General features: G+C 42.2%; 1 protein-coding gene across 11 annotated transcripts in view; it reads right to left on the minus strand.

The window, feature by feature from the left end:
- ENAH (ENAH actin regulator) overlaps positions 1-14,337 on the minus strand; it is a 129,775-nt gene that overhangs the window by 59,575 nt on the left and 55,863 nt on the right. For all 11 annotated transcript variants that reach the window (XM_032838835.1, XM_032838842.1, XM_032838844.1 and 8 more), the window contains exon 2: positions 8,903-9,068. In XM_032838835.1, coding sequence (XP_032694726.1) covers positions 8,903-9,068 — 166 coding nt within the window. The remainder of the gene's footprint in view (positions 1-8,902; positions 9,069-14,337) is intronic.

A 14,337-nucleotide genomic window follows, 5' to 3' on the forward strand; every position in this document is an offset into this window, starting at 1 on the left:
CTATCTGAGCACTTCTGGTAGGTATGAATACCACACCATCCTGCTTCCAATCTGCATATCCCTGATTACTAACAAGATATAGTACTGATTCGTGTTCTAACAGCCACATGGATTACCCTCTTCTATGAACACCTGCTTAAACTACATCTCTTGCCATTTTTCTACTGAGCTGTCCATCTTTTTCTCTATTGATCTGAAGAGTCCTTTATACATTCTAGATGGGACCCCACCCTGGATAATCCAGGCTGCAAAAAGCTTCCCCCAGGGTGCAGCCTGTCTTGTTACTCCCTGAATAGTGTCTTCTGATGAATGCCAAGTTCATAACTTTTATTCAAGTCCAAAGTAGCAATCTTTTCCTTTCATGATTAATGTTTTTTCTAACTTGTTTAAAAAGTGCTTCTCAATTCCAAGACCATGAAAATATTATCCCACATTATTTTAGGAGCTTTACTGTTTTACTTTCATAGTTACATCTCCAATCCACCTGGAAAGTTTAGCCTCTGGTGTGAAATAAGGCTCAAGTTTCCTTTTCATTTCTATATGGCCATCCAATCAATCCAGCACTATCTATTAACTGTGCTGCAGGCTTCCTCATTTCATAAATCAAGCGTCTAGATGGCTGTTTTTGTTCTGCTGGTCAATATGCCTAACTTTGAGCTAGCATCAGTGTCTTAATACGTCGCTCTATCCTGAGCATTGGCTGCCACTGGAGTATGTCATCCTCACTCTATTGTTCCTCGCTGTTGCCGTGGCTAGCCTCAATTCTCTGTGTGCAGCTACAGTTTTATATGCAGACTATCAATTCTGCATGATTACACAATCTGCCTCTCTCTGCTTTTCACTGGAGGGTTCAGTCCATTTATTAGTTTCATGTAAATTACACATGAATTTGGGTCTAAATCCATCCCACCTTCTTTTAGAGTGTTACTATTTCTTATTATACCCTTCTACTAGCTTGCTAGTTATACAAGCTTTCACTGCCTTAGAGAGTCTGACAAGCATCAGCACCTCACTGTTACTTTTATAAAACAGATGACCACTGGGATTTGCCCATATTTACACCTGCTGCTACTTTTTATTCCTTTTGCCCTTTCCACGCTTCTGTTGGGACCATTTCTGATCGTTTCTGCAACACTGCAGAATTTCAGTTTCTTTCAATGCAGATCTCGTGATAAATTCTCTCCTTTTGTCAAAGAATGTCTTTAATTCACCTTCATTTTTGAAGAGGATTTTTATTACATAGGTCACTTGTTTTCTTTCAAACCCACTGCCTTCTTTGTTTTTGATGCTTCTACTGAGAAGTCAGCTGTCTGCGGCAGTATCTTCAAGCTGTTTCGTCTCCACTGGCCGCTCGCGGGTCTCACACTGCACTTAGTTTATGATCATTTTGTATGATGGGTTTATACATGGTTTTCTCTGTATCTATCTCACTTCAGGTTTACAGCATTTCTAAGCGGATGTTCTATTATTAATTTCTGAAAATTCTTTTTCATTACCTCCTCAGTTTTTCTTCTGCCCTATTCTCTCCTCTCCCCTGGGCCTCTAATTACATATATATTATACTTTTTACTATGTCCACTATGTCTCTCTCTCTTTTTTAAAAGATTTTATTTATTTGAGAGAGAGAGAGAGAGCACAAGCACACATGAGATGGGGGAGGGTCAGAGGGAGAAGCAGACTCCCTGCCGGGCAGGGAGCCTGATGCAGGACTTGATCCCAGGACTCCAGGATCACGACCTGAGCCAAAAGCAGTCGCCTAACCAACTAAGCCACCCAGGCGCCCCCACTATGTCTCTTTTTTCTCTTAATCCCCCTTCACCTCTTTCACCACCACCCACCAATCCCTCCTCCCTAAGCAATGCCCCATTTATTCTCTGGATTTATGAGTCTATTTCTGTTTGGTTTGTTTTATAGATTCCACATGTAAGTGAAAATATACAGTATTTGTCTTTTATTTTGTTTAGTGTTATAACCTCCAGATCCATCCGTGTTGTTGCCAATGGCAGGGTTTCATATTCCTCTTATGGCTGAGTAATACTCTACTGTGTACACACACCACATCTTCTTTATCCACTCATCTGTCAGCAAACACTTGGGTTGTTACTTCCACATTTTGGCTACTGTAAATACTACTGCAATAAACATCTGGGTGCATGTACCTTCTGGGGTTAGTTTTTGTTTCCCTATGTTTTTTTATGCGTCCATATTTTTCCTCTCTCAGAATTTCTTAGTTTCAGTCTGAATATGTTCTTCCTCTTTCTTGGGTGGGGGGCAAAGGGAGAGAGCGAATCCTAAGCAGGTGGCTCCTGCAGCACAGAGCCTGATGCAGGGCTCCAGCTCACAACCTCCAGATCACAAGCTGAGCCAAGCATGCCACCCAGGTGCCCCTGAATATTTTCTTCTGACCTATATTCCCTTTACTGCTTCTCTTTAGTTGGCTGGAAAACCCACCACTGAACTGTTAACAGCACCGAGCTTTCAATTCTGAAATTTCCATGCGGTTCTTTTGTCAAGTTTCTATTCTCTGCTAAAATTCTCACCCTCGTGACACTTCCTAGAATATACTGGGCACAGTTACTCTAAAGTCAATTCTGGATTCCTGGTGGGTCTGTCTGTTCTGTTACCACTTGCCTCGCCTCCTCACGCCAGACGCTGTGTGTGGACAACTATATGGAAATCGTGAAGCCTACAGTGATGCTCTGTTTTTCCAGGAAGAGTCACATTTGCTTCCGGCAAGCAGCTAGGGAAACTAGCAATCTGAAATCAAGTCAATCCCAAAGTGAATGACGTGATTAGAGGCTGGGTATCAGTTCCCATAAAGACCAGCCTCATTCGGAGGCAAACCTCTTCCCAGGGGATGGGGCTTCAGGGTCCCAAATCATGGCCCGGGGATTAGCAAGAAAGTCCTCTGCCATGAGCAGGCTCTAACTCCCAGTGCTTGTTCTGCTAGTCCCAGAAGTCAGCCGAACGCTCCACTCAGTCCCTCTTTCAAAACTGAGACGCGCCTCTAGGTAAACAGAGGCCCAAAGCTGGGCGCACTTCTCTGGTTCTCTCCTTTCAGGTCACGGACCCGTAATTCTTCTGTCACGCAGGCTCTCCAAATACTTTCTTCTTAGGATCATTCCGTCCGATAGTGCTGGTTCTCAGAGAGAAGCTCTGTCTGTATTACGTCATCCACCAATACCCAAACTGGAAGTTATTTTTAAATACGGTGACAGCCTAAAGACATTACGCCAAACACAAGCTGACAAATATTTTCTGACTCCACTTATTTGAAATACCTATAGTAATCAAATTCACTAAAAAAAGAGAAAAAAGGTAGATTGAAGGTTGCCAGGGACTAAGGAAAGGCAAACTGAGCCTGTTTCACAGGTTCGGTTTCAGCGCAGAAGGAAGACAAACAATGCTGACGGCTGCACGCCAACAGGAGTGAACATCACGCCAAACTCTACACTCCGACGCGGGTACAATGGTCAATCTCCCACTCTATTTTACAATTTAAAACAGGATGGCCTCTGTCATGTGATGTTTGTATGTACCGGGGCGGGGGCCACAAATCATTATCAGAAAATCGTAAGCCCCATTTAAAAAAAAAAAATTTTTTTATTACTATTTATCTGACAGCAAGAGAGAGACAGTGAGAGCAGGAACACAAGCGGGGGTGGGGGAGAGAGGGAAAGCAGGCTCCTCGCTAAGGGGCTTGATCCCAGGACCCCGTGGTCACAAGCTGAGCTGAAGGCTGACAATTAACAACTGAGCCCCTGGGCACCCTAGAAGCCCCATTTTAAGGTGGATCTATCCCCTTGCTAAGCAAATAGTCTGAGAAGATGGGCAAAGAGAGCGACGTTCACTTATTCAATTGTTCAGCAACAGAATGTTACAAAAGAGGAGGAACATGCTACTTAAATCCTACTGTGCACATGACTAGTTCCCTTCCTCCACTGGGAGAGACTGAACATGATTCAATTACTTCATTCCTTTCTAACTTTCAAGGATAGACAGTAGCGTACATAATCTCAAGAAACTTAATTTTTTGGTTATTTTTTACATTTTATTAAGTAGGCTCCACGCCCACCATGGGGCTTGAACTCACAAAGCTGAGATCAAGAGTTGCAGACTTTACTGAGCCAGGCAAGTGCCCTTCAAAAAAAAAAAAGAAGTAGTAAAAGGGAAAGCAGATGTATTCATGTAAGACTAACTGCTTGCTCCAGGTCCACTAGGGAGGTCACCCTCAATACCCCCACCCAGGGAGTCTGAGTCTAGATGAATGCTAATGCTCCATCTTCCACATGTTCCCCCACTTCTAGCCACATCTTAGTAGAGCAAACCATGCACTGGGCATCTACCCTTCCTTGTCTTCTTGGCTCAGTATCCCATCCCGTCTATGAAGTTGCTCATGACCCTCCCTTCGCATCTTCTCAACGAAATGACCATTCCTGTCTATATGCTTCACTGTGCTGCAAATTACATGTACCATAACTGAAACAACCCATTCTTTACTGCAGCTTGCTTTCAAACCTAAGCACAGTGCTTAGAACATAGTATCTGCTTAGTAAGTGTTAAGCATATTTTAATATGTATGAATGTATTATGTGTCTATTCGATTTTAAGAATAAATGGGGGATTTTTTTTTTAATGGCTCTCACTACAGAAAATTTAGGTATTATTTAACAAAGTATAAAAAGATGTTTCCATTTAAAACAAATAACCATTAAAAAATGTAACAAGGTGGCAGTGCCTGGGTAGCACAGCGACTCTTGGTTTGGGCTCATGTCATGATCTCAGCAGAGAGCCTGTCCCTTTTTTTCTGCCCGCCCCCCCAAAATAAATAAATGTTTAAAAAAAAAAAAGGATAACAAGATGATCTGGAATTAAAGGAAACCAATTAGGAGCACCTGGGTGGCTCAGCTGGTTAAGCATCTGACTTTTTTTTTTTTTTTAAAGATTTCATTTATTTATTTGACAGAAAGAGACACAGTGAGAGAGAGAACACAAGCGGGGGGGGGGGGGGAGGGGGGAAGCAGGCTTCCTGCTGAGCAGGGAGCCCAATGCAGGGCTCGATCCCAGGACCCTGGGATCATGACCTGAGCTGAAGGCAGACGCTTAACCAACTGAGCCACCCAGGCACCCCAAGCATGTCTGACTCTTGATCTTGACCTCACAGCTCAGGTCATCTCAGGGTTGTGGGTTCAAACCCCCTGTCAGATTCTCTCTCTCTCCCCCTGGCCCTCCCACCCCTAGAAAGAAGAAAGAAAGCAAGCCAATTCTTCAGTAGATTTATTCTTAATAAGTACATTATCATTTTTGTTATTTAGCAGTATCTTTTCTTTATAAAATTACATAGCTGACCCCCACACAACACGGGTTTAAACTGCATGGGTCCACTTACACATGGACTTTTTTTTAAACAATCCAGTGCTGTAAATGTACGTTCTCTTCCTTATGATTTTCTTAATGGTATTTTCTTTTCTCCAGCTTACTTTATTGTAAGAATACAATGCATAACACATATAACATATAGAACATGTGTCCACTGACTATGTTATTGGCAAGGCTTCCGGTGAACTGCAGGCTATCAGCAGTTAAGCTCTGGGGGAGTGCAAGGTTACACAGGGATTTTCAGCTGAATGGGAGGTGGTGAACTCAACCCCCATGTTGTTCAAGGGTCAGCTGTATTTTCAGATTGTTTATTGCTACTTACACAAAAGCGCTACTGATCTTTATAAACTGATCTTCTATCCAGCAACCATACTTGACAATGTTATTAGTTCTCCTATCTCATCTGCAGATGCTCCTGGGATTTTTTATGTAGACAACTGTATCACCGGGGAATAAGGTCGGCTCTGTTTTCTCCTTTCCAATTCGTACCGCTTGGATTCCTTCCTCTTCTTATCACTAGGTTACCTCCCCCTCTGCACTGCTAAATGCAAATGAATAAAGCTGAAATCCCCAAGTAATTCCTGAGTCTCATGGTAATCCCCTCCAACATGATACTATCCTGTAAGATGTTGGATGTATGTTTACACTATGAGTCATTATTAGCTTAAGAAAATACATTTTTAGGGCCGCCTGGGTGGCTCAGTGGGTTAAGCCTCTGCCTTATACTCAGGTCATGATCTCAAGTCCTGGGATCAAGTCCCACATTGGGCTCTCTACTCAGCAGGGAGCCTGCTTCCCTCTCTCTCTGCCTGCCTCTCTGCCTACTTGTGATCTCTGTCAAATAAAATATTAAAAAAGAAAAAGAAAATTCATTTTTATGCCAAAGGTGCTGGAAATTATTATGTATGGATTTCATCAAATGTTTTTTCTTAATCTTTTTTTGTAGGTTTTCTCCTGGCAAATTACATTAAAAAATTATCCAATGTTAAACTAGCCTTACATTACCAAGATGAAGACATGCCTTATTTGGTCAAGAGGTGATAATTTTTCCATATACATTGTTGCATTTGGTCTGCTAATATCTTATGGAAGATTTTTACATCTATGTCAATGCTCATAACTGAGGCTAGCCTATAATCTTCCTCTCTCAAACTGTTCTATGTTGCAGATATCAACATTATACTAGTCTCATAAAATACTATTGTTTAGAACAGTTTGTATAAAACAGGTTAATACCTTAAAGGTTTTTAGATTTTGTTTGTGAAGCTCTGGATTCCCTCCCTCCTTGTTTTTAGATTTTGGGGGTAGCCTATTAACTACTGATAGATTTTATGATGGTTGGTCTGTCTTCTATTTCTCTGCCAACCCTGGTAAATTATGTTTTTCTACAAGATGATCCATTTCTTGGCTAAAGCTGTTCATAATATTGTAATTGATTTCTTTACTATAATAACCTTTTTCAATCCTAATACTGTTTATTTTTAATTTTTCATTTGATTCTGCCAATTTTGCCATTCAATGAAACAGCTTTTGTGTTGTCAATTTCCATTTCTTTTTTATTTAACATCTCCTTTTATTTTTAGTATTTCCTCCTGCTTTCTTTGGGTTTGTCCATCAAAGGACAGCTTAGACGTTTTACTGGTTTCTAGATGTAACATCCTGTCACTCCAAAGTCTTTTCTAAACATTTTTTATCTTCATAATTATTTCATCTTAGTGTCACAAATTACTAAGAAGTTTTTTTAAATCTCCAACATTCTAAGAAACATTCCATTTGTCAAAACCTAGAAGTGATAGTTTACTTATGAATAAAAATGTCAGTGTTTCATATGAAATTTTCCTGACATATTTCTAAATTTTTTCACTCATTCAGGCATAACTGATACATATTTATATAACATAATAATATCCAGGTGTACAACATGATTCAATCGAACTATTTTTAAATAGTCATTTTCTTTTCTGCCAGCTTTTAGATATTTTAGGGTTGTTCATCAGTACTATGAAATGATCAATTCATTCAATTTACCAAAAATGTCATACTCGTTTGACATGTTGTATTAAAAATGCTAAGCCATTTCTAGCAAGTTCACTTTCTCCTCTGTAACAGCTTCTTCAGGAGTGTCTGCTTTGTCTCGGGCCTGACCCACACGGGGCCACTGTGCTGGAGGGAGAGCCCCCGGCAGTACCTGGGTTCCCCACCAGCAGCGAAGTTTCCTGGTACGCAGACTGGGGACCAGAGAAGAGCCGCACAATGGGGCGGAGAGCGGGAGGGGGAGACCGAGGAGGGAAAGAACAGGGTAGGGTGGGGTCCAGGGGGGCCAAAAGAGGGAGAAAGGACCCTGCGAAGGCAGGAAGGGGGGCAGGCTGGGCAGTTTGCATTAAGTGGGGGAACTGCTCTATCCGCAGGCCGACTCCTTACTGCACGCATTTCTGCGGGGTGTCCCAGGAGGGTCACCAGTGTCTGTTAATCTCCGGACCATGGCTGTGTAAGTGAAGCTGGAGGATCCCATCTTTCAGAAAGCCACAAACACATTTGCATCCCAGGCTGACAGTGTGCAGGCTGGCATGCAGCCCCGCCCTGCACCCCAAACTGTGGTCTCAGAGCCCGACCGCTCACAAGCCCACAGCCACTGTGTGCAACCATGACGAACCTAAGTCCCTGGTATTCGCAGTTTGTAACCACCACCCTATAACACAGGACTGCTGCAGCATCCTGCTACACACCACACCTCAGGGCGTCCTAGTGGAAACCTAGGGACCTGTCTTTGGTTAAGGACTCAGCTGGAAATCTGGTCCACTTTTCCTGCATGTGGCTAACCCTGGTTGATTCCACCATCTTAGTGGAACCAAAGTATTTCGTAAAGCTGTCCTTTAGAGAAGTTCTTGCTGCTATTAGCATATACTTAATGCTAGTAAGACTCCATCTACATTTTCCTCTATCTACTGCTCCTGGTCAAGAAATCAAGTCATCTGATAAATTCCGTCATCCTTCTGAGAAATCCAGGGCGGGAAATAGATAGAAGTTTAGTTTTCATCCCAGATATGCGTCGCAAAAGCCTAACTCTCCCAAAAACCTTGACACCTACAATTTTTCTATCACACATGAGTTCAACAGTACTTTCTGAAACTATGTACACTTTCAACTCTTCCCTCTAGCCCCACACCTTCGGCAGGAAATCAATTCCTTAAACATACAATCTGCTCCTTAAATCGTATTTCACATTTTTGTTTGTCCTAAATTTATTCCAGATTCCCAAACCTAGTTAATTGGAAGTCCAAAAGACCTGACACATGTTCATAATTTAAAGTTGTATTTGTATTTTTGGGCAATTAGCTCTAAATCCTCACCCAAATGCATGGCTCCTAAAAGGGGGAAACAATGGGAAGGAAGACCGGTACCCGGTTCTCCCACACAGAACGTGCTGACTGCACTGGCAAAGCACTACTGCAGCTCACTATTTCACAAGTCCTTTTATAATTCAAGACAACTTGCAGCAAGAATTTAATTAACAGACACTTACCTGATGGTCCTGAATCTTCCTGCCCACCACTCGGAACGTGTTGTTGCCTGTGTGGTGATAGATGTGAACTCTGCTGAACCCAGTGGAGCCACCAGCTGGTACCCACTTCTTGTTGGCGTCATCGTACACCATAACAGCAGCTCTTGCCTGACAGATACTCTGTTCACTGTGAAAAATAAAATATGCAAACTTAAGATATTTGAAATATGCTAAGTTTCCCATACAGCTATGCAGAGTTAGCAAACAATCAGTGCTTTCCTGGGTACTAGAACAAGAAAGACAGTGGCTTCTGGCCATTATGAGCAGAATCTGATGCGGAGAAGAGACCAAAAACTTAAGTGTGGTGAGGGACCGGAGGAGGTCCGGGTCCACAAACAGCAGAGACAAGCAACACAAGAATGGTTTTCTCATCAAATACGCTGAGTATCTAACATGCTCATGAAACTGAATACAACTGCAAGTATAAATTAACCACCATTTGTTCAACTGGACATCTGCTTATAATACTGATGACCTGTGATTACCCACTCTTTACTGGCAAGATTAGTTTTACCATCAGGCTTGCTTCAAGGTCTACAAAACAAATTCTGATAAGCTCTATTTGCCCCTTGAAATACGGAGAGGCCACCAACAATCAGTGAATGGCAATGAGACTAAGGCCCTGTTTCCATTTGGGAAGACGACAGACTATGTCCTCAATTTCTTCATGTAAAAGTGAGATAATTTTTAAAGATCCTTCTAGATTTTTAATTCTAAACTTCATAGACAAATATTAACAGAAAGACTATTTCCATGATAGAATCTTTAAATCTCAGCTTTGTTTCAATTATCTGTTACCAAGTAAGACTGAGATACATACAGAAATAAAATGTAGAGATGATCTGAATTACATATTAAGTACTAGGTTCATCTTTTAAATATTCTATAATACTACTGGGGGAAAAAAGACTGATTTGAATTTTATTACTTCATACCATATCTTATTTTTTAGAGTCAAATTCCAAGAGTGAGCAACAGATGAAAAGATACACATCTGACGCTTAAAGAGAAGTTAATGGAGATGCCCCTAAGTAGCTCATCCAACCTCATCCTTAACAAAAGCACTGCTCACCTATCAATTTTAGTCTCAAAGATTTTAAACCGCTAATCACGACAGTTCTTGGCCAATACCCTCAAAAGCAAAAAATCCCTTTCAGGCCCTCCCCTCTTACACTCCTGCCCCATCCCTCAACAGCCTGTGGTTTACTCGTCACATGACTTGATGACAGATGATCAGGGCAAGACCCACAGGGGTCACAGGACTGAGTGACAACAGTCACTTCAGAACAGTGAGGTCATCATTATTTCTAATTTTCCATCAGAGAAACTTTACAAAAACTAACTCATAACAATGTATGTATAGCACAAACACTGAAATAGAGTGGTACTGTCTAAATTTTCATGTTGCACTGAAATTTCTTGGTACACTAGTCCTGGGAATAAAAGCAAGTTAATGACAAAGGCGTGATTTCTAAACACCTGATTAAAGAGCATTTGTCAGCACAGAAGTTGAAATCTTCATCACTCACAACAGAAATATTTGTGAAGTGACAGCATTTTCAGGACCTCACACAAAGATTACATGAAAAAAGCTAAGGCAAAGTGCCCCTTACAGCAAATAATCCAAGAAATCTACTAATAATTGTAAATAACAAAACAGTATTTTCCAGTTTTCAAAAAAATTAGTATTTTGGACACACGTTTCCTAAATTCATAATTCAGTTTCTCCTCCATAAGTCGCAATGGGATCACAGAAGCCAAAGCAACAAACCCCCATTTGCTGTAAATTAAGTCATTCCATGACTAAAAACAAAACAAAACAAAACCCTTTTTAATATACATAGGAAATCTAAAACCAAGAGAGTTCGACACAATGTCCCCACTGTTTCCTCCATTTTTCTCCACCATTGCACTGGAGTGGGCAGCTCGAGACATTCCACACAGTGAAGTACACAGTTAACTCAACAGCTTCAACTCACCCTTGATTAATCAAGATAGATACAAGCTACGTAGCAATCAAGTGTCTGGTCACTTCCATTGCCCGGGGAAAGCTATCACCACAGAAACAAAGACAGACATATCCAAGCAGCCAAGAGAGGACACAAATGCCAAAATTAGTTGACTAGTTTTCTAATGAAGATGAAAAGAAATCGGGCACCTGTGTGGCTCAGTGGGTTAAGCCTCTGCCTTTGGCTCAGGTATGATCTCAGGGTCCTGGGATCAAGCTCCGCATCAGGCTCTCTGCTCGGCAGGGGGCCTGCTTCCTCCTCTCTCTCTCTCTCTCTCTGTCTGCCTCTCTGCCTACTGGTGATCTCTCTCTGTCAAATAAATAAATAAAATCTTTAAAAAAAAAAAAATCTTCAAAATGAGATACTAAAAATACAGACCCAAATCTAAGCAAAGCCAAGAAGCACAAAGAAAAGCCGAGATTAAAGAGAAGAAAAAGTAACACGCTGTGTGGCAAGCTGTGAGGGACAGGTCATGCCCGAATAACTGTCGTCCTACAAGCCACAGCAAGGCCCAGACAAGAAGCAACGGCACCACCCGCTGGGGTCCTCAGTGATGAATGCAAGCCAAGTCCTTCCAATTCCATTCCACAACATCTGAGGACCTCTCCTCACTAGACAGACATCTGTGTTGTCATAAAAATTATCTGGTCTTTGCCCTGGCTCCAGGCACAGAGCTCCTAAAACCCCTGGAATCTCCCGGTCAGGGAGTGTGTCTACACTTCCCGATGCGGGCCAGCTACTGGAAAAACCACACCATGCTTAGAGGGTGGAAACTTTCAGTTCCACTGCACCCCTCACCTCTGCGGAGGGAGGAAAGGCCAGAGATCGGGTGCACTCACCAATGGGGAATAGTGTCCTCCACAGTCAGAATACTTCGTGTGCATCTCCGTTCTCCCTCCACTTTAAAGAAACCAAGGCTGCACTCAAGACAAGGCACAACTGTGCCTTAGGAAAGAAAACGGAGAGAATTCTCGTCACCAGACCAACACTAAAAGCTTACCAGAAAAAGGCTACAGAACTAACATGTATATTTTAAGAGACTATAACGTTTACAAGCATAAATCATTTTTAAGGACACCAAGCTTGAACGAGTTCAGAGATCCAACCTTCATCACGAGGACAGGTCACACTGGATTTGAGGGCTTCCACTACAGGGCACATTTAGGAAATGCTGATGAAGATTTTCTCCTTCATATTCCATCCTGGGGCAGGCGGGAAAGAACCACCTTGCTAAGATTCAGAGGGAAAGCTGCCTGCTAGTGACAGGTGCCACCAAAGGACACAGGAAAAGACGTGAAAGAGACACAGAGAGAACAAGGAAAGGCAGCAAACAATCTGTTATCTGCAAGGCGAAGAAACCATCTGGGAGGCAGCAGTTCCAAATATGTAGAAGAGCAAAACTTCCCATAAAGACCACAGAGGCATACATCACTCTTCTGAGAAATACTAAGGTTAAAAAGGGAAAAAAGGGAAAATAAAAGGGCGCCTGGGTGACTCAGTGGGTTAAACCTCTTCCTTTGGCTCATGGTCTCAGGGTCCTGGGATCAAGTCCCGCATCGGGCTCTCCACTCAGCATGGGGGCCTGCTTCCCCCCCCCGCCCCCCGCCTGCCTCTCTGCCTACTTATGATGTCTCTCTGTCAAATAAATAAATAAAATCTTAAAAAAAGAAAACACCAATGTGACACTACTGAACTCTTCATCGCACAACATCTATATTCACGTGTGAAGTACAAATGCAATCGAGTTTATTAACTGATCCATAGTCACAAAAGAAAATGATCCATCTATCTAAGGCAAACAGCATGTTTCAGGAAATGTTTCAGCAAATCTGTTGGGTTGTCCTGTAGGATGAAACAAATCTCTTAAAATGGGGAAAAATCATTGAGTTGGGTAAAATGTAGAAAAAGTACCTTCGAGGAGGCGCTCACTGCACGCAGCCGTGCGTGTTCAGAGGTGAGGAGGGCATCCCCCAGACACCCAGAGGCACCATCTAGCTTTAGTCATGACTACACCTCTTGACTTGGGCAAGCACACAAAACGCACAAGCCGGTCAGCATGACAGTGACAAGAAGAACCGCCCAGCTCTGCCCACAATGTAGCTGGAAAGAGAGGAGCGACAAAGGAAATGAGAAGGCACAGCTCCGGAAAGCTCAGAACCACACGAGAGGAGGAAGCAAGGAAGCAAGGACAAGAGCTGGAGGCATCTGTGGGGAGAGAAGAAAATGAAGTCGTGCTGGGCTGAAGTCAAGGGAACAGCAGGACAGGAAAGAGCCTGGGTGGAAGCCTGCCTCAGTGCACGACTCAGGCTGGGTACTGGGAAGGAGGCTGGCCTTACTGCAAAGGAACACAGGCAAATTCAAGCCCTCCTGCCTTTCCTGGGGCCTACAGGAAGGAAGACTAGGTTCCCAAAGGAAAGCAAATGGTATTTTCCTAAAAATTAAAACCAACTGCTTCAGAGGACTGTGCTCTACCGCTATCTATAAACCAGTATTTTTTAAATACTTAAATTTAAAAATATGTTTTAACGTATTACTTAACTGCAAGGACAAAAATCCTAACAAAATGAAGGAGGTAAAATGTACTAATGGTACCACTCTCTGTACTCTCTAGTCCAGACTGTCACATCCCCTCTTAAAATCAAGGTCATAAAGAACCCCAATCACTTTACATCATCAAAGACCTAAAACCCAGAGACATTTCGGTGACACAGGTCATTAATTCCTGAGCCAGTGCTGTGGAGAAAATGACACTAATAAAAATATAACTATATGAATACAACACAAAGTATCACACACTGTTCTATGTGCTTTGCCTTTATTAATTCATTTATCTACCCACCAACCTTACTGGTAGATACTGGTCAGCAGGGGCAGAAGTGAAATTCAGAGCGGCCAGTCAGCTTCAGAGTATGGACTCAGGACCACTCTACTTGAATAAAGTGGACTCTTTCTAATGAATAAAGTAGACTCTAATGATCAATTATATTAGTTCCACAAAACCACCTCCTCAAAGTGTTCTACTATTTCCACATTCTTCTTCATGTTCTACTTTACATGAAGCTAAGAGAAAAGAACCTGGATACGACGGACTCTCAAACAACATGGGTTGCAACTGTGTGTGGATTTCAGATGGACACAGTGAAGTCCTGTAAATGTTTGCTCTTCTTTTGAGCTCCTTAACATTTCCTTCTCTCCAGCTTACTTTATGGTAAGAATACGATATATAATTCATACAACATACAGGATATGTGCTAATCAACTGTTCATGGGATGGTGAGGCTTCTGGTTAACAGGAAGCTATTCATAGTGAAGTTTTTTCAAGTCGCAAATTATACACAGATTTTTGACTGTGTGAGGGATCAGCACCCTAAACCCCATATTGTCCAA

Source organism: Lontra canadensis, unplaced genomic scaffold, assembly GCF_010015895.1.
Source record: "Lontra canadensis isolate GAN:19392208 unplaced genomic scaffold, GSC_riverotter_1.0 scaffold106, whole genome shotgun sequence".
Taxonomy (NCBI): Eukaryota; Metazoa; Chordata; class Mammalia; order Carnivora; family Mustelidae; genus Lontra; species Lontra canadensis.